This window comes from Artemia franciscana, chromosome 12 (assembly GCF_032884065.1).
Source record: "Artemia franciscana chromosome 12, ASM3288406v1, whole genome shotgun sequence".
NCBI lineage: Eukaryota > Metazoa > Arthropoda > Branchiopoda > Anostraca > Artemiidae > Artemia > Artemia franciscana.
In genome coordinates, this window is record NC_088874.1 from 8,352,076 (window position 1) to 8,376,507 (window position 24,432).

At 35.3% G+C, this 24,432-nt stretch overlaps 1 protein-coding gene across 2 annotated transcripts in view; it reads left to right on the plus strand.

The window, feature by feature from the left end:
• LOC136033634 (protein Wnt-1-like) overlaps window positions 1–24,220 on the plus strand; it is a 46,957-nt gene extending 22,737 nt beyond the window's left edge. For both annotated transcript variants that reach the window (XM_065714441.1, XM_065714442.1), the window contains exons 4-6: window positions 4,273–4,389; window positions 14,204–14,355; window positions 23,764–24,220. In XM_065714441.1, coding sequence (XP_065570513.1) covers window positions 4,273–4,389; window positions 14,204–14,355; window positions 23,764–24,216 — 722 coding nt within the window. In that variant the 3' untranslated portion in view covers window positions 24,217–24,220. The remainder of the gene's footprint in view (window positions 1–4,272; window positions 4,390–14,203; window positions 14,356–23,763) is intronic.
• The last annotated feature ends 212 nt before the right edge of the window (window positions 24,221–24,432 follow it).

Below are 24,432 nucleotides of genomic sequence, written 5' to 3' on the forward strand. Positions count from 1 at the left end.
GCAATTAGAAAAACTGGAAGTTAAGTTTATGTGTCACACTTGAAAATTTAATATGAGGTAATTGCTATGCATAAAACCGTTTTAGCTAGCTTAGAAATCTATTATTGTCAAAAATGATTATTTATATGATAATTTATGAAGCGGTAGGGTATTTTAGCTCAATTCAGAAATGTTAGTCTGGATTTTTGAGTTGCTAAAATAAAACTTAATAATTACAGTTGTTTTCAAATTAAAAACAAGGAAACATAGATATTATTTAAAGCTATTGGGTTTTCTCTGCTAAATATCCTAAGGGCAAAATTTATCAGTAGTAAAACCAGATTAGGAAGATAGGAAATCATTAGTTTGTTCAGAGACACCAAATGGAGAGGATGGGTGTGGTATTTCCCATCCCTTAAATTTTGATTTTTTTTTTCATTTGTTTTTCGGAGTATTTTCATTAAAAAAAAAAAAAAATCAAAAACAAAAAAATTGCGCCCCTCCCTAGATTTTGAAAAATTTTGTATTTCTTTTCATTTCCGTGAAATGACGTCCTCTTTATATTAAGAAGAGTGGCATAGCCAGCCCAAGACATCATTGATGAGGAGGGATGGGGGTGTCTGTAGGAATCTTTTAAAAAATCGCACACGGAAAAATTATCTCTGGAAGAGGGAAGACAGCAATCCATGTTATTGAAACATGTCCAAAAAGGTGAGAAAATAGCAAAAAGTTGCTTTTCCTTCATCTATAACCCCCTTGGTTCACAATGAGAGTGAACCAAGGCTGATCTCTCCTATACCCAAAGAGAGGTCTAGCTCAATCCCGCGGAATCTTAATCCATGCGAAAAAATTTTCCCTGCATGCTATATTTGGAGTATTTTAAATGGGCCCTTAAATCTCTCGTATGATCTTTCAACACCCCACTAGCGGCGACATAAAAGAAGCAGAAAAAGAGAAACATAACTGCTTCCCATGCATGGTGATTCCAATGACGCAGTTTTCATTTTCGATCTAACACTGTTTTTCTGTGGTATTTTTTTTTTTCAAAATTCCATTCAATCTATTTTTGTAATAAACTTTCACCATTAATATTAATCAAAATACTATTTGCCATTCTTGAAACACCTTCAAGTGACGATTCTTCCTCACTTGACAGTTTTTTGAACGAATTTTTGAATTTTCGGTTACTATGGACTAGAGTAACCATGATGAGACATAAGGATTATGCAGCTAGCAGAGGATAAACCAGTTTTTTCTGTTAGGTTTCTACACTGTCCATGAAACTGTCAAACTATTATCAGAAATGTTCCATATGTTAAAGAACTTATCACTGATTGCTAGTATTACAGTTGTTGCAATCCTAGATATGTCTGTCCGAGGTTGCCATTCTTCTTTCATGGAATCTAAACAAAAATATCTTGAAATTTCGCTAAAAACTGAACGCTGCTGAAAGATTAAAGCAAGTCCTTTCAAACACTTTTCAGTCAAAGAGAGAGATCTTAGAAATGGTTGCCAAGAGTGGCGTTTATAAATTTCCTATACATTCCTCGAACTGTTATACTTCAGTCCAAAGTTTTGATCCTCATAAATGTCAGTAAATGTTTATTTTTATTAAAAACAAGGCAGGCTGGAGGATTTTGTATATACAAAATAACAAGCCTGTCTTCTGAACAGGCATTTCTATGCAGAGTGACGTGCCTATGCGTCATTCAAAAATAAAAGTCATTTTTGAAAATCGTGGTCAAAACATATTTAGTGCGAAAAATCCGGTTCAAAAAGACAGCCCTATTACCCGATAAAAAATTGATTACCTGATTACCCGATGTCACCCGATAAAAAAAAAATCTTCGAAAAGGCGGATAGTTAGTTCGTTCTCTTCCGAATCAGAGTTGTAAAAACAGTTTTTTCGGCTGACCAAAATATATTGAAAATAAAAAGACATACTTACACTATGGTAAAAAGGTTTAAGTCCAACGAGTCCAGAAATTACTTCAATCCAAAATTTTAATCCTCATGTATATCATTAAATGTTTATTCGGTTGAAAACAAGGCAGACCGATGAATTTTGTATGCACAGCATCAGAAGTTCCCTACCAATTTTGGACCATGCCCCACTTAGGCATTACTAAAATCCTGATGCCCCGCTCTTGATAGTTAAATCTTGCTGTTACATCAATTCGCCTGAAGGCAGCTTAAATGGCCATTAGCTTGGTATCTTTTTTGGGTTGTCCTCTAGGAATATTTTATACTATAGAAATGAAAAATATTATCTGAACACAATACCTTTTATACAATGCATAATGTAATTGCAATACTATCACAGATATTTTTACCTCTTTAAATGCATTTGAATGTGACGTCATTCACACGACTTTTTTTTCAAAACTAAGCTTTTATAGTATGGTCAGAAAAAGATTTGACGTCCTACCCACGACCCACAAAACATTACAATGACCCACTGGTGGGACCGGCACCCCACATTGGGAAATCACTCTCTAGAGTGACCTTCTTAAGATGTCATTTGGAAACCATACCCGAGCGTGAGATGACGATCCACGACCAAAATCGATTTTGGCGTAAAACATTTTGGCGACTGGGGTTTGAGGGTATGCTATGCTAAATATAACTATATATTGTATATTTGTTAAATCAACATCAAAACAATAAAAACTGCAGAAATATTTCATTTAGGGGGTAATTGTCTTCTTTTATTTAATAGTAAGTTATTTAATATTTAATTAGTACTAATTTAACTCAGTGCCACCATGGGATTATCTCTTTTTAATCCACTATTTTCTGCACAATCGTCATCAATTACACAACTTTCATTATTGACGTTCTCATAGAGTTCAGAAAATGTAAATTTTAAAAACTACTTTATATTCAAATGAAAAATTAACCTCCTTTGTATTATTCAGCATAAAGCGTTAAGTTTTAGCGTTTACAGCTGATTGTGGGAGAGGGAGGTAACCCGAATCAATCCACAAGTGGTCCTGATCTCATCTAGGGCTGATGGAAAAATTGCATGAACGATTTGGCTTGAGGCTGATAAATGATACAGTGAATTGTAGTAGCAGCAGTGAACTTGCACGATCCCAAACAAGTTGGGGGATAGAGACTATTTTCAAGAGTAGTGGGTTTCTCATTTTTTTTTAAACGACGTTTATATACCTAAATAACTAGATTTAAAGGATTTTTGGGAGCGAGGGGTCCTTATGTATCTTTTAATGTACTTCCTGGTATTCTTAATACAGACAAGATAAACATATTACATAACAAAAGTGACTGATGGAAAATCTACCGTCGGAAATTATTATGTGAGGAGATATAAGTATTTTAAAGATACATCTTCTATGACACTAATTATTTTTCAGAATGGAGCGTACGTTCTTAAAGGCAGTCAAATTAAACATGAGCTGTATGAAAGTATGAAACAAAATCGTAAAAATCCTAAGATTCAGAGAGGTAGTAGTTTTTAGATCTGCTTCCTGAATACATCCCTGATAGAAACCACAAGTGTTAAGCCAAGTTCTAACCGAAGACTGTAGGATTCGCCAAATATAAATGGTAGTGTCAATTGGGATTGGGAAAGGGGAACAATGCCCTCCTAGATTTGGAGAAGTTGCTTGTTTATAAAAATCTAAATAGATTTTCCCCTGGATTTATTTTACTCTTCACAAAAAAAGAGGAAAAAAATGCCACATTTTCATAAATGGGTGCCACTAAAGAAAAAAGGCCAAGTGACGACGCCGTGTTATTCTAGCGCGAGCTTTTATTCAGGTGCTGTTACAACATGACGAGCATGTTACTCTGGTGCTTGAACGCCTATGCGGAAATCGTGCGTTTTCACCAGTGCATAAATATGAAGGTTTATTTTGTTAAATAAAACATATAATTAGTTTTTAAATGAAATAAACCTTGAAGTTTAAAACAAAAAATTACTCAGTATATGAGGAACCCCCTCCCCATGAACCCTATTCACGTTTTGCTAGAGCTTTACTGAAAACATTTTTGAGTGCAACAGATATTTCTGAGTGCAACAGTTGATATATGCTAGCAACACTTATTTTTAGCTATAATCAGATGCAGAAGTATTCAACGTTTTCGCCCGGTGAAGACATTCCACCAAGCGACGTGAAATCTGATGGCCAATGGAAATTTGACTCCAGGCATCACCTAGGTTAATAAGACAAAAGGGACGACACAGACTACTTCACTGTCTAACACAGACTAGTTAGAACTTCAAATGATCCTTGATTTAACTTATAGTTTACCCAGTTTGTTTCATTTTAGATACAAGAGAAACAGCATTTGTAAATGCCATAGTATCCGCAGGCATTACAACAGCGATCACGCATGGTTGTACGAGCGGTAACCTTGTTCAATGCACCTGCGATTCAAAAAAGAAGGGTAAGTTACGCTTAGCTATCTAACCTAGATATCCTGTGGGGATTTAGACTAGGGGGAATAATAAAGAAAGCTTTAAACAGGCATGTACACAAGATTTGTTGTTTTTTAGGGGGGGGGGACTAGAGATGGTTCATTTTCACTCCCCTCCAGCCTAAAAGGCAAATTACGCACAAAAGTATTAAACAAATACGGAAAAGGATAAGGGTTGGTGCAAGTTGCAGGGCGTGGGCCCAAATGCCTCTCTTCCTGTGCATATGTCTGCTGTTAAATCTATGAACTAATTTGCTGAAACATCGTACTTATGACTCGCAACGCCACATCATAGTGTGCCACAGTTATTTCTCTGAGATTTGATTTAATCAATTCCTGTTGTTTATTCTTTAGATTTTATTAATTTAGTTGCTATTATTTAAATTATAATTATTTTAGCATAAACTCTTTTATTTTATTCAATACAATTGTTTAAATTTAATTGCTTAAATTATTTATAGATTTTAATTTTAATTACATAACATGTTACTATATAATTTGTTAATTCCTTAATTTTATTTTAAAATAAATAAACTTTATTTATTTAGTTAATTCTTCAGGAGTGGTCATATGATTATTCTGTAGTTTAGTGCTTGCACATGCTCATCATGTAGGCCCAACACCATAGTATCACAAATTTTTCCTAATGTTTCGAGGAGTGTTGGAAGTTCACAGTTTTGGGAATGGTCAATCTGTGTGTCAATTTGTGCACATATATATTAAAAAATAATACCAGTCATAGGTAAAATTAGCTTAGTGAAATATATTAGAAAATATTTCTGAATTTTGATTCTTTGTATTTTTGTTTGTCAAACCTCTCCACAGGAGGTGAATTAAAGGAAATTAAATTATTACAATTTAAACTAAAATCTAGCCCCCCCCCTAGATGTTTTTTCTTCAACTTCTTATCAAATTTTGATTACCTGCATCCATGTGACCGTTTTTGATGTGGTCGTCAATCTAATGTGACCGTTTAACCAAGAAAAGGTAACTGGTATAAGAGAACCAACTAGATTCAACAGCTTTAAATAATTCAAGCGTTCTGTTTCCAAATTGCCATAGCGAAAGCTCTAAAGCAATTTAAACTTTTTCATACTCGGCCAATAAGGGCTTGCACATCATTAGTAGTTTGTCAAAATTCTTTTAGATTTTTATTAACTTGGCAACACCGCACTGGCTCTTGTAAATCGTACACTGGACCGTTGCGCTGCCTATTTAAACAGTGAAGTGGCACCCATTAGTCTTAGCCATAATTTGTATTATTTATTTTTTCTAAACTGCTTGCGATGGAAGGGGTGTTCGTGGAAAAGGAGAGGGATCATTCTATTGGAAAGAGATATTTCACAGTAATTGGAGGGAAACTAGCACCCTCGCACACCCTTTTTTGCTACCTACCCCCTTTAACCTATGAAGACATCCGATCAAAATTTTCAGATTGCCATTTTATTGACAATAGTTAAAATGTCCAATAAATATGCCTCAAGGGATGACTTGGCATTCAGGGCAACAGGGGTAAGGGTTACAACTTGTGTACGATGTTCATTGTTTATGCATAAATTTTATAATGTAAAGAGGACATGTTTGATCGTGGGTGTCATGAAAAACTAAGACTATTAAGTTGAAAACTTTCAGTGAATTTTGGTGGGTGGGGGGGTGTTGCACCGAATCAAAAGACATTATGCTTATTCATGCTGTTAAAATGGCTCATGTGCAATATCTTAAAAGTGGCTATGAGTATTAGGTTCATAGAATGTTCAGGGAGAAAATAGACAAAATGAACAGACAATATGTGCATCAAGGCTGTCAAAATGGTGTATATGTAATGTCTAAGGATCGTCTATGGGTATTACGTTAAAATTTTAGGGGATTTTGAAGGGTTATGTTGAAATTAATCAAAAGACCCAATGTGCAGTCAGTGTCTGTGTAAAATGCACTATGCGGAGAAATCTACAACATCTTTAGACAAATCCGTATCCAGGACTTTTTTTTTGGGGGGGGGCAGGCTTAAGAAAAAACTTCAAAAAACGAATCGAAAATTTGTTTATGCTCATTTTTATTAAGCCTTTGCGAGTCAGACAAAAATGGGAGGGGGGTCAAACCCCCTACCCCACTCCTGGATACGGCCTTGTCTCCAGAACGGAAACCAGGCTAATAAAATGGAAATTCAAAGTTTGATAGCCATTTTTAAGAGTTGAAAGGGATTGAAGGGAACCCCCCCCCCCTACTGAGGTCAATTTTCTTACTTGTCTCCCACAGCCCCCAAGACGCCCGATCAAAACACTGAGATGACAATTTCCTTACAAAATAGGCAAAACAATAAAATGTCCCAAGGATGGTATATTCTCCTTAAATAAGAGATGTACATCGGTCATTGTTTACACATAAATTTTATGATGGAAAAGAGGGCATGTTTGATCCTGGGTTTCTGATTAGCTACTTTTGAAAGTCATTTTTGGAGTCCGTTAAGATCCGTTCAATACACTTACATTTTAATACTGATACTTACACAATAGTAAGATTTTAGTGGTTAGCATCAGGTCTGTTGTTTATCTATTTGTCTAGCATCGCAAGCAAAAGTGTACTGTGTCTGAAGTTTGCTTATGTTTCCTAACTAATCTTTAGCGTACTACATTGTGTCTCTTTCCCTTCCCTCTTCTCCTACTAACCCGAGCAACTGAGCCTCTGAGGATAATGTTTATACTATCTAGAATAAATTCAAATATAGATTATATATTTGCTCTTATTCTAGACAGGTTAAGTTGTTTTTGTACTATGGCAAATTTCCTCCTTTTCTTCAAAAGCATCAATGTGATATCCGTGCTAGAGATATGCCAACTTAATTAACTTTAATATTCTCCATTGGGAGGGCTATTCAAAACTTTGCTCATATCAGATCAGCCAATCCTTACCGTGAAAGAAATACGATATCTTCTTGTGCAATATTTTTTGGCTTCTTCTTTGACGTTTTTGCATATTTCCTTTTTTTGTTTGTATAGGTTAAAGATCCTGGAGGTGATTATTATTGAATCTGCAATTTTTTCTTCAGTTCTTTAATAAGGCAATTCCAGCTTTCCATTATTTTTATATATGCTTCACTTAGCTTAAAGCAAGATATTTAGAATAAAATTAGAACAGTCGAATATTTCTGGGGACAATTTTTTTTTAATGAGAGGTTTTGCTGCTTAGAAATTGGTTTTTACGCCGTAATAGACATTTGGGGCAAATTCGAACGTAAGGGTATCTCATATGAAGCTGGGAAAGTCTTTGACTTTAATGACTTCCACGCAAGAGAATAATGAATCAATTAAATCACCCCTATCATTTAGTTAACGTAGACCTGAAAACACTTGATATTGTGCGACCCTCTACCTAACAAACACTTAACAAGAAAAACTCTTAACAAACAAACAAATAAAACAGAAATAAAACAACCAAATTGTTACCAATCTTTCTCATGAAAATAAAAATGAATATACAAAAAAGAGTAATAATAACCAAAGAACGGAAAGGAAGAAAAAAGAAGAAGAAAAACAAAAAAAAACATCTATGAACCAAGACCCAGGAGATAGTTTTTTGTTTTACTCGTAAATAAACCAAGGTGCTCTGCCGCCCAGATGCTCTCTGGAAGTGGGTTCCAAACCTATATAGCGGCTACTATATCTATGAAGTGATCCATTTTCTCTATAAAAACCCTAAAATACTTCAGGACTGACACAATCACAGCAACGATACAAGAATATTCCTACTTGATGATATTGAAGTTGCCCAACATTGGGCACTTTGAAAATAGAGTCAAGGATACGCAGTCACAATGGAATGATTACCCTGAAATGCAAAAATATGAACGCCCGTAAGATAGAGGGGCTTTGGACCCTTAATAACGTTCCCCTTAAATTCTTTTTATATCACCCCAAATTTTTTCTTTATTTGCCCCTAACAGACTTTCCAGGCTTCCCCAAAGCAAAATTCTGCTTACGTACCTTGTTGTATTAATTAATTTAGGCTACACTTGGTTACAGGGCTACCACCCCTAGGGATTTATCATTATTTCAAGTGATTTTTTATATTGCAAAGAATCCCTAAACAAAAACTAAGAATCACTAAATCAGCACACAAATCACTAGATTATTGAAGAAAAGCACCAAATGGACCAAAAATCACTAAAATCTAGATATTTTTTAACCCTGTTTGGTTCTCACCAATTCCGGATTTCACGACTGTAATAGACCTACGATTCCGCACTAGACTACAAGAATGCCGATATCTCTGCAAAAGATTATCTCATTTGCTATGAGATCTTCGATGCACAAATTAAAAATTAAACATTTCACACCATTCCCAATTAATGAGAATTAAGCGTTAGTGCACTATGTCTCAACAGTGTTGCCAACTCAAGAAAACTTTGGGAATGGACAAAATTTATTTTGTACAATCTATGGAGGGAAAAATTTAGTTGTGTTTCGTTTTTTTTTCTAGTGGAAATATCAAGAAATGGGTATTCTTATTGAAAATGCGAGAAAAGTGTTTTTCAAAATTATCGGGGAACAAGATAACCTCCTTCCTTTCAACCGCTGCGCCTTTTTTTCTCTAGTTCAAGATAGGCCCTTTTTGTTCCCTTTGCGCATAATTATCTATTTATGCTATGTAGCTTACGTGGCCTGGTGGATTATGACGGGTAATAAAACTATACACAAAGACATAGAGATTTTTGCATATAATCGTTCCTTTACACCATGCCGTAAAACTTTTCTCAGTATCTAATCTTGCAGGGCCAATTTTACCCGTAACGTAGGCAGTGTCAAGTAGGATCAAGTTTAGAATAGAGATTTACATTACTTAGGTTACGCAATGGAAAAGTTTATATAGTAGCGAAAGATAGCCTTACGTTATCTAATCTTGCAGAGCCAGTTTTACCCGTAACGTAGACAGTGCCAAGTAGAATCAAGCTTTGCATAAAGTTTTATGTTACATAACTAACGCTACGGAAAAGTTTATACAGTAGCGAAAGATAACGTTACGTTATCTAATCTTGCAAAGCCAGTTTTACCCGTAACGTAGGCAGTGCCAAGTAGAATCAAGCTTTGCATAAAGTTTTATGTTACATAACTAACGCTACGGAAAAGTTTATACAGTAGCGAAATATAACGTTACGTTATCTAATCTTGCAGAGCCAGTTTTAGCCGTAACGTAGGCGGTGCCAAGTAGAATCAAGCTTGCATAAAGTTTTATGTTACATAACTAACGCTACGAAAAAGTTTATACAGTAGCGAAAGATAACGTTACGTTATCTAATCTTGCAAAGCCAGTTTTACCCGTAACGTAGGCAGTGCCAACTAGAATCAAGCTTTGCATAAAGTTTTATGTTACATAACTAACGCTACGGAAAAGTTTATACAGTGCCAAGTAGAATCAAGCTTTGTATAAAGTTTTTTGTTACATAACTAACGCTACGGAAAAGTTTATACAGTAGCGAAAGATAGCGTTACGTTATCTAATCTTGCAGAGCCAGTTTTACCCGTAACGTAGGCAGTGCCAAGTAGAATCAAGCTTTGCATAAAGTTTTATGTTACATAACTCACGCTACGGAAAAGTTTATACAGTAGCGAAAGATAACGTTACGTTATCTAATCTTGCAGAGCCAGTTTTACCCGTAACGTAGGCAGTGCCAAGTAGAATCAAGCTTTGCATAAAGTTTTATGTTACATAACTAACGCTACGGAAAAGTTTATACAGTAGCGAAAGATAACGTTACGTTATCTAATCTTGCAGAGCCAGTTTTACCCGTAACGTAGGCAGTGCCAAGTAGAATCAAGCTTTGCATAAAGTTTTATGTTACATAACTAACGCTACGGAAAAGTTTATACAGTAGCGAAAAATAACGTTACGTTATCTAATCTTGCAGAGCCAGTTTTTCCCGTAACGTAGACAGTACCAAGTAGAATCAAGCTTTGTATAAAGTTTTATGTTACATAACTAACGCTACGGAAAAGTTTATACAGTAGCGAAAGATAACATTGAGTTATCTAATCTTGCAGAGCCAGTTTTACCCGTAACGTAGGCAGTGCCAAGTAGAATCAAGCTTTGCATAAAGTTTTATGTTACATAACTAACGCTACGGAAAAGTTTATACAATAGCGAAAGATAACATTACGTTATCTAATCTTGCAGAGCCAGTTTTACCCGTAACGTAGGCAGTGCCAAGTAGAATGAAGCTTTGCATAAAGTTTTATGTTACATAACTAACGCTGCGGAAAAGATTGTACAGTAGCGAAAGATAACGTTACGTTATCCAATCTTGCAGAGCCATTTTTACTAGTAACTTTGGCAGTGCCAAGTAGAGTCAAGCTTTGCATACAGTTTTATTACGAAAAGAGAAATCACCAATGCAACAGCACAAACACATTAAAAAAAAAAAAAAAAACAGAAGGAGACAGAAGGAGAAAAGGAAGACTGTTTTCCTAAATTAGTCATTAATATAGATCAGCACTGGAATGAGGCCTTAACCCTACTCATCCAGACAATCACATAGGTCAAACAGCATAGCCATACACAATCAACCATAAAGAATAATCTATGGACAGGCAGTCATGTCGTCAATAAGTATAAGTCGTCATTTACTAAACAATAACAACAATAAAGACAAATAATTCAGAGGCAACAACCCAACACAAGGGCTCATCAGGAGAATACACTTGCCTATAGGGTTTCGGCACTTTAAATTTTCGGCACTTATAATTAACGCTATGAAAAAGTTTATGTAGTAGGGAGAGATAACATTACGTTTATCTAATCTTGCAGAGCCAGTTTAACTAGTAACTTTGGCAGTACCAAGTAGAATCAAGCTTTGCATAAAGTTTTATGTTACATAACTAACGCTATGGAAAAGTTTATACAGTAGCGAAAGATAACGTTACGTTATCTAATCTTGCAGAGCCAGTTTACTAGTAACTTTGGCAGTGCCAAGTCGAGTCAAGCTTTGCATAGAGTTTTATGTTACATAACATAAATTCTATAGCTTTGTATAGAGTTTTACGCTACATAAGCTACGCTATGGAATAGTTTGTATAGTACCGAAAGAAAACGTTACATTACCTAATCTTGCAGAGCCAATTTTACCCGTAACTTACACAGTGCCAAGTGGAATCAAGCTTTGCATAGGGTTTTACGTTACATAAGTTACGCTATGGAGGAGTTTATAGTAGCAAAAAATGGAAAAGGCAATTAATAATTTTTTCAAAGTAAATTAATATACTAATTCTTCAGGAGTTTTTTCACGCCTGGTCAGAGCTTGAATCCCCATCTTTACTCCACAGTACTAATTTCTGAATAAATTGTTTATGATGATTGCGATGATTTGAAACAATGATTAAGATGATTATTTGGGTATCGAGAAAAAACACGATTAAGTTTGAGTGGTTGTACTTAATCATTAATGGTAACCATGTACTTAACTTAGAAAATCACATAGCACGAACCCTGTCATTTGCGCCTGATTTGGTTTTTATTTGGCTTTAGAGAGTTAAGTTTTTATATGAATAGCTAATAGCATAAGAAAATTTTCATACTTTGGACATATTGAAATGCAACCCCAAAAGAGGTACCATTTTGATGTATTGCATCATTAAATTCAAAAATTTCGAAAAACATGGAGCTTAAGTTCCAAGCATCTACAAAAAAAAACATGAAAAAGCTCATGATTTTTTTTTTTAGAAAGATTGTTACGGATGTGTATTATATTACTTTTCTGGGCTGATTTTACTTTAATTTGATCAACCTGATTACCGTAAAATTTCGGAAGAAACCTCATTTGAAAAGGAATTGAAACCAATCACTTTGTTTTTCACTTCAAAAAAGATAATGCCATATTTAAGTAGTTATTTCAGCAAAACTGGAAACAAATTATTACCCTAGGGGGTCAAAATGCTATCAGGCAAAAATTCCAGAATATTCAAGTATTTTAGAAATTTAAAAATATATTTAAGTAACCTCAATGCTTCATCGGATATGCTGCCCTGCGTCCATACATCCAGTCAATACAAATCGAATGGTCATTATAATCAGTTAATAAAAAATTTTTGGGGTAACATTAGATTTTCGAAGGAGGGTGTATCATGAAGCCTAAAAAATAATGTAATTTACCGGTCCTAACTTTTCAACATTTTACGAGAGGTCCTCCGGATCAACGTTGGAAACGATTTACCCTCCAGCCTCTATACGTTTGGCGAATTATGTTTAGAATGAGTGTGTAATATAGATTCTAAAGGGAACATAGCTCTCTTTTTATTGTATACACATTTTAAGTGACCTCTCCTCCCCAAAATTTTTTCCTCCGGTTCAACGTTGGAAGCGATTTACCCTCCAGTCTCTGAGCGTTTGGAGAATTATGTTTAGAATGAGTGTGTAATATAGATTCTAAAGGGAACACAGCTCTCCTTTTATTGTATTCACATTTTAAGAGTGTCCCGTCCCAAAACTTTTTTTTGAGTTGCACTTTTTATGGAGGATTGTAGTTTCGAAGGACTGTTTTGCAAAAGTTAAATTTTCGTGGGAGGGGAGGAATGAGTTACTGAGAGGGGTAATAGCCTCTCCAATATTTAGGTTGGTCTTCGGTAGTATATTTAAATGACAAGAAATCGATTGGTATTAAGAATATTTTTTTTTCAAATGAAAGTAAACTGTGACGTTAAACCTTAAAACAAGCAGACTATATATAAAACAAGATAAACTATATACAAAGTGGTTTCTAACCCTCTAAGTCGGCTGCCATTTACGCTAAAGTCTCAACATTGAGACATTGATCATTTATTCAATAAAGCACAAGTTAGAACTTAGAGTAAAGAGCGGGGAAGATGTGAAATGTCCCTGACATAAAAACAGTTCCTTTTCGTTTAAATTTTTAACACTGCCCTTTACTTTCATTCGGAAACAACTTTTCTTCATTTGATTTAAAAGAAATAGTATCTGGAATGACAAAAAAGCTATTGGTTTTAGATGTTAATTTGTGGGATTGAGCTCTGACTTAAACTCTTTATGCAATGCCCTGTCTTAAATTTCACCTTAATTTTCTAATTGCATCTTAAGAAGTAAGGAATATACCCCGTGTTTTCTTTGTGTTTTCTGTGCTTCACGAGCAAGAAACTTGAAAAGCTGTGGCATTGAAGCTGACCCGAAAAACTATCATTGTCATTTCTTAATTGTCACCAACATTTTAGGATTATTTTGACAAAAATTAATTACAACTTATTTCTAGTTTTGTACTTGAAGAGAATATATAGAAATAAAAGACGAGAATAGATTAGAGTTTAAAAATTAGTTCAAAAAGTATAAATATGAGTTTCTAAAACTATTATTTACTCATTAATTATTTATTGATTGTCATCTATTTTTTAAAACAATGCTACATTAATTACTTGCTAATTAATTATCAATTATTACTTATTGAAGACTTAAATTAAAAATATGCAAACATTTAAACAATTAATTACAGTAAAAAATTTATTAGCAGTACTTCTAGTACTTTTTATTGAATAGAATAGTTAGAAATAAATGATGAGAATACACTGGAGTTCAAAAACTAATTATAAAGTATAAATATGAATTTTTAATACCGTGATCACTGATTCATTTGCTATTTACTAATTGTTATTTGTTTTTAAATTAAAAAAAAACTTAATAAATTAACTTTAGTTGATTATCAATAAAAAATATATTAAGAATTAATTTTAAATATTTGAGAATTACAACAATTAGTTTAAGCTGAAAATTAATAAGAAATTGTTTTTAGTTTTGTCCCATGCAGAGGACTGGGAATGGGGTGGCTGTGCAGATAATATTCAGTTTGGCTACCGTAAGTCAAAACAGTTCCTAGATTCGCCACATAGGAGGAAAGATTTCAGAACTCTTGTGCTATTTCACAACTACGAAGCTGGAAGACAGGTCAGTTACACACATCCCTCTGAAAAAAACATTATGCACAAAAAAACAAGTTCTGAGTCTCACCATTTTGAAATTGCTATATTGGGTAGAAAATGACGGTAGAGAAAGATACATTTTTATATTTGAGCTGAGAAAACTCAAAATTTGATTGGTTCATTCATTAGTCCATCATACTTCTTTAATCAACAAAGTGCAGTAAATAACCATATGTAGTGAATTTAACTCAAGATTGTCAAAATGTGCATAATGTGTTTTGATCTCAAATTTGCAGTCCATTACCAATGTCAGTGCTTTTAAGAAGAAACTCTACTATTTCACCTGTTTGACACCTGTAGTTGACTGCATATTGCAGGCTGATAATTTCAAGACCACCTAGTTTAAGGGCGCAATACCTCTAACATCCTTAATTGATACCCCTAGTTGAATACAAATTATAAGTTGACAAATGGAAGTTGTAAACTGATTGATCCAGTTTAGCCTATGTGAATTATTAACGATTAAAAAAGCGGCTTTTATAAATTTGAGGAACAGGTCAAATGACCCGGCCAAGTCAAACTTTAAAGCGAGCTCGTATGCAAGAGAGCTATGGAACATGTCTCCCTGAAGTCTTTTTGCTTGTATTACTTTTTATACTTCTCATGTAAGTTCATAATTTTGAAAGTCTTTTCTCCCTGCTTCATCCAGTCATATGTTTATTACTCTCCAATAGTATGGATGCCAACGCTTCCTTCTTTTTTAAAACTGCTTCTCAAGGCTTACAATAAAGCTAAAAACCTCATTCAGGAAGCTAGAGATATCTTTTACTCGATCTCGAGTCACTCTATGGCATATTTTTTCACGTGCATGTTTTACTATTTCTCAATTTTATGGTAACCTACCCCAGCCCCAGTGGCGCCGTTGAGGAGGGGAGGCAAGGGGGAAGGGATCCATTGCGCCCAATAATTTGAAAAAAAACTATAATTCAATAAGTAGCTTTAAAACTGTTTAAAAGCTCGTTTTTAAATGACAAATTAGCGCTTTACTTTGAGCGGACAATTTATTTTTAATTAATCCATGTTCGTTTATACGAACATGGATAAGATAGGGAAACCAGAAAAATCGGGGTCCATTATATTAAATAATATGTTCCACATTGATATTTTTCCAAACAAACGCCTACTACCTTTGAAAACTTATCATAAAGCAAAAATGTGAGCCTAGCTAATGGAAAATTTTAAAAATGTTTCACGCTTCCTGTTCTGTCACATTTGCTCAGGTCAGTTTTTTCCCTGATGAAATAAAAAAACAGGTTCATTCAACTGAAAATAAGGAGCAACATTAAAGCTTAAAACGAACAGAAATTATTACATATATGAGGGTGTTCACCCCCTTATAAATACCTCGCTCTTTGCACTGGAGTTCAAATTTGGGCCCCATTCTTTAACAAAGACCCCTGAATCACAAAGGCCGGTTTAATTAGAATAAATAGTCATTTTAAGATTACTAAAAAATCTTTTGACGAGGTATTTACAAGGGCATGAACTCCTTCATATACGTAATAATTTCTGCTCGTTTTAAGTTTTAATGTTGCTCCTTACTTTCGAATGGATTTTTTTTTTAAGTTTCCCTCCAATTTCTCGGTTACTTAAAAAGGGAACTAGAACTTTTAATTTACATCCTAATGAGCTCTCTTATGACATTCTAAGACCACTGGGTCGATACAATAGCCTCTTGAAAAAAAACACGGATCCGTGATCTTTTTTCTGATAAAAAAATATGAAATTTCATATTTTTGTAGATAGGAGCTTGGAACCTATGCAGTAGGGTTTTCTGATACGCTGAATTTTATTGTGTAAATTTCATTAAGATTCTATGACTTTTAGAAGGGGCTTCTCCCTTTTTTCGAAAATAAGGTAAACTTTCTCAGGCTCGCAACTTTTGACGGGTAAAATTAAGCTTGATGAAAACTATATATTTAAAATCAGCATAAAAATTTGATTCTTTTGATGTATCCGTTGGTATCAACATTCCATTTCTTAGAGTATCGGTTACTATTTAGCCAGGTCACTCCTTGATTACCGTTTGTTACCACGAACTGTTGTTTATTTAAGGTGTGGGTATTTAAGGTGCTTTTACTTCCTAAAATCTAACACTTAAAGATTATATTTTCTTGTTTGAAAACTTTCAAAAGTGAAAATGAATACACCCTCTGCATCTGCAAATTGGACAGAAATGGAATCATTGAAGAATAAGAAAGCAGACATACAGTGAATATAATTTCCTGAATGTGTGCAAAAGAAATCATTGAAAAAGAAAATAAGAGTTAGCGCTTTTTATGATATTCTTACTATAGCTAGATATGTCAAATCGGTTATAGTTTGGTCATGGAATTTGGTAGAGGGAGACCTGCTCCAGGCATAATTTAATTGTTTTAATTTTAATTTCCATTATTTGATTGAAATTCCGATTCTCTCATTTGTCATTTAAATGCATAATAAGCACTGATGAGGTCCAATTCTTCACGTTTCGGACTTACATACTAACCCATAAATGAAGAACTGCCTCTATGTATGTTACCATACTCGTTTCTTGCTATTTTCTAATTTCTAAGTATTTCTTTTAACCAGCTTCAAAATATTGACATAAATGTTCTAAGAATTATGAATAAAATAAGTCACGTTTCACACAATGCTAGCGCTACTTTTGGGACATTTGTCTCTGCATCAGCATGCTGTCCGAAATGTCTGCTGCAAGTAGGATAAAGTGAATTTAGACAAAATATGCATATTTTTCTCATAAAAACAATATTCAGTGTAACCAGTAGTGATGCCTCACTGGTTTAAACTGAACCCTACACCTGCTTTTAAATGGAGCTCTAGTCTTAAAAACATCCCTATCCCTGGATTCAAAGCCTGCCAGCAGGTACAGTTTACGTCATAGGCCATTTTTTCTAAGAGATGAAGGTGTCTGTTACTTATTGGGAATGTTATCATTTATACTTAATGAAAAAACCTCCATTGTCCTTTCTTCTGGCGACTCTGAGCAATTGCGGCCACCGTGGCAATATGTGGCTGGCCCGTAAAATAAAGAAAAAGCAATTCAGGCTAAAAAAATAGAAGAAACAAAACGTGAAAAATTTCTTATAAAGGATAAAATATAAGCAAAAAGAACTAAGAATTAAAGAAACGCGGAGGTCCTAGCAAACAATTCCAGAAGGGCTGCTTGTTATTAAAGATAAATTTAGACCATTTTAAGATATTTTTAAGGACTTTTAATAAAATTCCTCGTTTCTTTGAGCCAAGACTGTACATTCCCGATTGGTAAGCGCACATTTGAATAATAATTTCTCTTCAAATTTCACATATTGTCGTTAATGAGGTAAATTTAAGCCAAATTGAGATATTTTTGACGCATTGTGTCAAAGCACTCACGCATAACGTCTACTTAAGACATCTTCCAGGTATTTTCCTGTTCAAACTCCTACAATGAGTCCAATATTTCATGTTTACGCAAGCCACCCACTACGATATTCAACATATTAATTCACATCACTGCAACCCACTATGACTGGCCCTTTGGCACCCTCTGATCAGAAATATGCACAGTCAGACACACTGGCACGGAGAGAGAGAAAAAACACACAGTAGGGAAAACAGACACACAGACAGACACACACACACACACAGTGTGGAAAACAGGCAGACAGACAGACAGACAGACAGACAAACAGACAGACAGACACACAGACAGACAGACAGACACACACACACAAACACATACACACACACACACACACACACACACACACACACACACACAAACACACACATACACACACACACACACAAACACACACACACGCACACATACACATACACACACATACACGCACACACAAACACAGACACACACACTCAAACACACACAAACACACAAACACACACACACAGACACACACACCCAACCACACAACCACACACACAAAAAAACACACACACGCACACACACACACAGCGTGTATGTATTTTCCCTCTTTTTTTGTATATCCCGCCTGTCCCTCTGTCTGACTCTGTGTGAGTGTCTGTGGTTCTGACTTTGCGTGTTTGTAAGTGCCTGTATGTGTGTGTTTGTATGTATATTTATATGTGTTTGTGTGTGTATGTGTTTTTCCTTCTATATGTTTTGTCGTTCCCCCCATACCTGTGTCTGACTGTGTGTATGTGTCTCTGTGTCTGACTTTGTGTGGTTGTGCTTGTTTGTGTGTGTTTGTGTTTTCCCTTATGTGTGCTTTTGTCTCTTTTTCTCTGTGCCTTTGTGATTGACTGTTTTTGTGTCAGTGTATCTGACTCATTTGGTTGTGTGTGTTTGTGTTATTCTCTATGTGGGTTTTTATCTCTTCCCCCGTGCCTTTGTGTCTGACTGTATGTGTATGCTAGTGTTTCTGACTTATGTGTATGCCAGTGTTTCTGACTGTGTGTGGTTGTTTTTCTGTGTCTGTCTGTGGGTTTTCACCTCTGTGTTTTTCATCTCTCTCTTTGTGCCTGTGTGTCTGACTTTGTGTGGTTGTGTGTGTATGTGTTTTTGTGCTTTTTCCTCTTTGTGTTTTGTCTCTCTGTCTCTCCTTGCCTGTGTTTTTTACTGTGTGTGTCTGACTTTATGTGGTTGTGTGTGTGTAGTTCTCCCTCTGTGTTTTTGTCACTGTCTCTTTGCTTGTTTGACCGAATGTGTCAGTGCCTGTGCGTCTGACTTTGTCTGACTGTGTGTGCGTCTGTGTGTGTTTTGTTCCCTCTTTGTTTTTTCGTCTCTCCCCCGTGCCTGTGTCTGACTGTGTGTGTGTGTGTGTCTGGTTGTCTTAATTTGCGTGGTTCCACGTGTTTGTGTGTGTTTATATGTTTTCACTTCGGAGTGTTTTGTCTCTTTCTCCGTACCTGTGTGTTTGACTCTGTGTGTGTGTGTCTGTGTATTTGACTTTTTGTGGTTGTACGTGTGTGTTTATGTGTGTTTCCCTCTTTTTATTTTTGTCTATCTGTCTCTCTCTCTCTCTCTCCATGCATGCATGTTTGACTGTGTGCGTGTTTGTCTGTGTGTTGAACTTTCTGTAGTTGTACTTGTGTGTGTCCGTTTTTTGTGTTTCCCTCTGTGTTTTTGTCTCTCCCCCCCTGTTCCTTTGTGTCTGACTTGTTGTTTGTGTTTCTTTTTCCCTCTTTGTTTTTTGGTGTCTCCCCCCTGCTTGTATTTCTGACTGTATGTGTGTTCCTATGTGTCGGACTTTTTGTGGTTGTGGGTGTATGTTTAAGTGTAGAAAAAGAAGGGTTCTGTGTTGTTTTTTTGCTCTCCATACCTGTGTGTTTGACTGTGTTTTTCTTTGTGTCTTTCTGTCTGAATATGTTTGGTTTTAAGTGTATGTGTTTCTTTTGTGTGTGCGTTTGTGGTTTTCCCTCTCAGTGTTTTTGTTTCTCGCCTTTGCTTGTGGGTCTGACATTGTGCTTTCCTGTGTGTTTGAATTTTTGTGGTTATGTGTGTGTGTTTGTCCCCAATGTGTGTTTTTTTGTTCCTCTCTGCATGCCCGTGAGTCTGAATGTGTGTGTTTCTGACCAGAGGGCTAGTCATAGTGTTGCAAAGGGACTTGAATTGACATGGTGTATCACGTTGAGGGTGGCTTGCGAAAACCTGAACCATTTTATTTAATGCCAGATTTTTAAAAGGAAAATATCTTAGGAATGATTAGGGAGGTGCAATAAGGTGCAAGACAGTCAATCATAGTGTGACATGGCGGCAGGAATTGAAATGGTGTATCACGGAGGGTTTGGCTGGTGAAAAAATCAGTCGTTGGGTTTAATGCATGATTTTTAACTTGAAAATATCTGGAAAATGTCTTAGGAATGATGAGGGGGAGAGTGTCAGTGGTTGCCCGAGTGTCAGTATTAGTGTGGTAAGGTGGCGTGAATTGCTTAGACTAATATCTTCTAGAGCTTAAATTTAAGCTGGAAGGTGTTAAATTTTTTTGAATGAGAGGGAGTGAAATCTAACACTCAGTTAAATAAACAACACATTTTCATTAAGAGCCCTCAAAAAATGTCTTAATTTGGCTTAACCTCTAACGAGTTTATGTGAAATTTGAATAGAAAATATTATTCAAATGTGCGCTTATCAATCGGGAATATATAGTCCTGGCTTAAAAAGACGAGGGGTTTCGTTAGAATTCCTCAAAAATATCTTAATAGGATTTATAATTATTTCTAATAACAAGCCCGCCTCCTCTGGAATTGGTTTCTAGGACCTCCAGCTTTCTTTAATTCATGGTTCTTTTTGCTTATATTTTATCCTTTATTAGCCTTTTTTCGTGTTTGGTTTTCATTAATTTTTTTTAGTTTGAATTCATTTTTCTGTTTTCTACGGGCCAGCCACATACTGCCATGGTAGCGTGAATCGCTTGAACTAAAATTTTCTAAAGCTTAAAGTTGAGCTGGGAAGTGTTAAAAGACTTTTTGAACAAAGTGGGAGTGAAATATAACGCTCAGTTAATGAAACGAGGTAGTTTCATTAAAAGCCCCCAAAAATATTCTAGTGTGCCTTAAGTTTGCCTCTAACGAGATTTTGTGAAATTTGAACAAAAAATATTATTCAAATGTGCACTTGTCAACGGAGAATGTATATTCTTGGCTCAAATAAATGAAGGACTTTCACTATAATCCCTCATAATATCTCAATTGATTAATTATTTCTTTAATTTGGGGTTCTTTCTTCTTATATTTTATTCTTTTTAAGCTTTTTTCATGTTTTGTTTTTTTAATTTTTTTTAATTTGAATTGCTTTTTCTTTGTTTTGCGGGTGAGCCAACTATTTCCACGGTGGCCTTAATTGCTAGGAGTCCTCAGAAGAAATGCTAATGGGGATTGTTTTATTAAGTATAAATGATGGTTTATAATGTAAAATTTTTTTTTATGAAAATGCCCGAAAAATGCCATAGGTTTGAAAAAGACTATTAATAAAAAATGCGCTAGGAGTAACCCCCAATAATATCTGATAACTTATCCTAAAGCATTGCTCAACAAGCAGATGTACATAAATGTAAACAAATTTTAGTAATCGATTTTTCACCCTGCATGTCAATTATCGCAATCATATGGGAACACGCAATTCATTTGATCATTCTAGTATGCGCAAACAGGGGATTATTTTTTCAAGGTTATTTCGTAGAATCTATTTCCCAAATCATAAATATTAGAAAGGATTTCATGGTCCAGATGTCTAGAGACTTATTCCATTTATGGGAGATCTCGCTCAAATCCTAATGTGGACAAAAATCTTTAGTTAATAAAGGGTTCCATGAGAAAAACACCTTGAAGGAAAAAAAACCTTGAAAGAAAATGAAATCCTGAAGAAAAGAGCCTTGAAAGAAAATGAAATCCCAAAGAAAAATCTCTTTAAGTATTATGTAACATCCCTCGCTTACATTGTCATTACGTAACAACCATGTGTGTGCCCCCCAGTTACAATTGAGGGTTGTAACTGGGTTGACTAGCTTGTTGACTTGAGCGGGTTGGGGTTGACTAGCGGACTCTAACAAGCCCTATTACGTAAGAAGTCAAAAGTAAACAAAATCCATTACGTAATAAGTGCCTGCTGGGTGGAATTAATCGCTAGATCCTTGGGATTCTTTGGACCTGACTAGCGGACTCTAGCAACTCCTATTACGTGACAGTGAAAAGTAAACAAAACCCATTGCGTAATAAGTGCCTGCTAGGTGGAATTGCTCGCTAAAATCCCACCCTCAGTGCTTAGGTTAGGGGCCCGGTAAAATTATATACTAGGGCCTCCCGTTGGAATTGGATGTTAGGGCCCCAAGTGACATCGGATGCTAGGGCCCCCCGTCAGAATTAGACGTTAGGGTCTCCAGTGAAATTGGATGCTAAGGTATGGTCCCTTGTTGTTAGGTTAGGGACCCCATGAAATTAGATGCTAGGGGGCCTGTCGGAATTGCTCGCTAGGGGCAGTGTTGCGTCTTAAAGGTTCCCTAAATTAACGAGCCTGTTTTAGGAATGAAAGAAACAATTATGTGACAACCAAGAGTAAGCAAACCCTATGACGTAGTATGCACCTGCGTGTCTTAGAAAATATTCCCTTTGAAGTAACAGACACCTGCATCTCTTAGAAAACATTCCCTATGACGTAACATGCATCTGATGGTTGTCATGAAATCCAGGGATAGGGATGTTCTTAAAACTATGGCTCTGTTTAAAAACAGGGGTAGGGTTCCGGTTAAAACCGGTGAAGCATCACTACTATAAGCCTCGTCAAGAAATGTAAATGTAAGATTCCTACAGGACGACCTACTGCTACTACTGCTACTACCACTGCTAACAACTCACTTCAGCACCAACCCACTTGAGGCCAACACAGCTATGCACGCTCCTCCTCCATCCCAATATATTCAAAGCTTATCTTTTTACACCCTCCCAAGAAGTTTCAATTTCCCTAAAAATTCTTTTTTATGACCTCTTTCCACCCATTCAGAGAAAACTTGCTTTTTGTCTGGCCCTAGATGGATGGCCGAAAAGGACAATCTATGGTAATCTGTTACACTATGTCCACAAAACAGACAAAATTACCGCTGCGTATAGAACAAATTAGTACAGAGGCTCGTAACTTGTTTCTACGCCGGAATTGAAGTGAGATATCGCTAATTCCCTAAAACGATAACCGTGAAACACTGTCATGACTTAAGCTGAAACAAATAAACTGTGGTACATTTTTTCTATCATTTTTGTAAAGTATTTTTGTTTCAGAGGCATCTTTATTAAAGGGAAGCCCCAAAGCCAAGGAGCATAAAAGATGATAAAAGATTTATGTATTTATTATTTAATTTGTCTAATCTATTTAACTTTTATGTTCTGCATTTTTTTTTCTTCTCTCTGTAAGTAATTGAGTTATTTCTCTGAGTAAGTGACTCGTATTTTTTTTTATCAAGATAAAAAAATCTTCGTAATTTTCTTCTTTTTTGTTACAACTGGAAAACACCGAAAATTACGGTTAATCAAAACGATAAATATACTGTAGATAGTTTAAAAACTGTACACCGTTGAAATTTCTGTATTAAAAAAATTGAAAAAATAAATGAAAACTATAGAATTTCGTAGAATAAACACGGTAATTAGTATTCTCTTTCTGACTCTAGTAAAAAAAAAAACCATTGTGACAACGAACCTTAATCTTGAATAAAAAAAGTAACCTTAACCCTGAGTTACCACCTGAAAAAAAAATCGTTATTTTTATTATTACAATGATTATTACCATTAAATAAGCATTGAATGGTTATCATTCAATGATTCAAAAAATCATTCAATTTTAAAAAATCACCTCTTTACCACTTTTGGTTCAATTATTATCTTTTATTTATTCTGTTATTTTACCATAGTAATTTTCTAGGCAATTAAGAAATACATGCGACTTGAGTGCAAATGCCACGGCTTATCAGGGTCTTGTTCGCTTCGCACATGCTGGCACAAAATGCCACCTTTTCGAGAGGTTGGAGCAAGGCTTCTTGACCATTATGATGGGTCTTTCAAGGTCATACCTGGGAATGACGGTAAATCAATCATATCCGAGGCAAAACCTCATACCAAAGAGAATCTCGTGTATTCCGAAAATTCTCCTGACTTCTGTGTTGCAAATAAGAAAACAGGTTCACTTGGTACAGTAGGAAGGAGTTGCAATGCAACATCAAGAGGGATTGACGGCTGCGAATTGCTGTGCTGCAGTAGAGGTCATCACACAAAAGTAGATAGAGTAAAAAAGAACTGCAAGTGTCGATTTAGCTGGTGTTGCGAAGTGGTCTGTGATACGTGTGTGGCAAAAATTATTAAAAGTTATTGTAAGTGAAAAATATGTGTTTTTTTAGGATACAAATACGATCTTCAGATTATTTCATACCATTTAGATATATCTAAATTAAGCGTCACAAATCTAATTTTAATTTTTATTTTTTATTGAGTGTTTTTATGCTTTGGACCAAGAGATTAGCATGAATTCGTCTATAAAATCTCCTTATTAGGAATGATATTATCTAGTGTTCATTATAAGCAATATCATCTATTT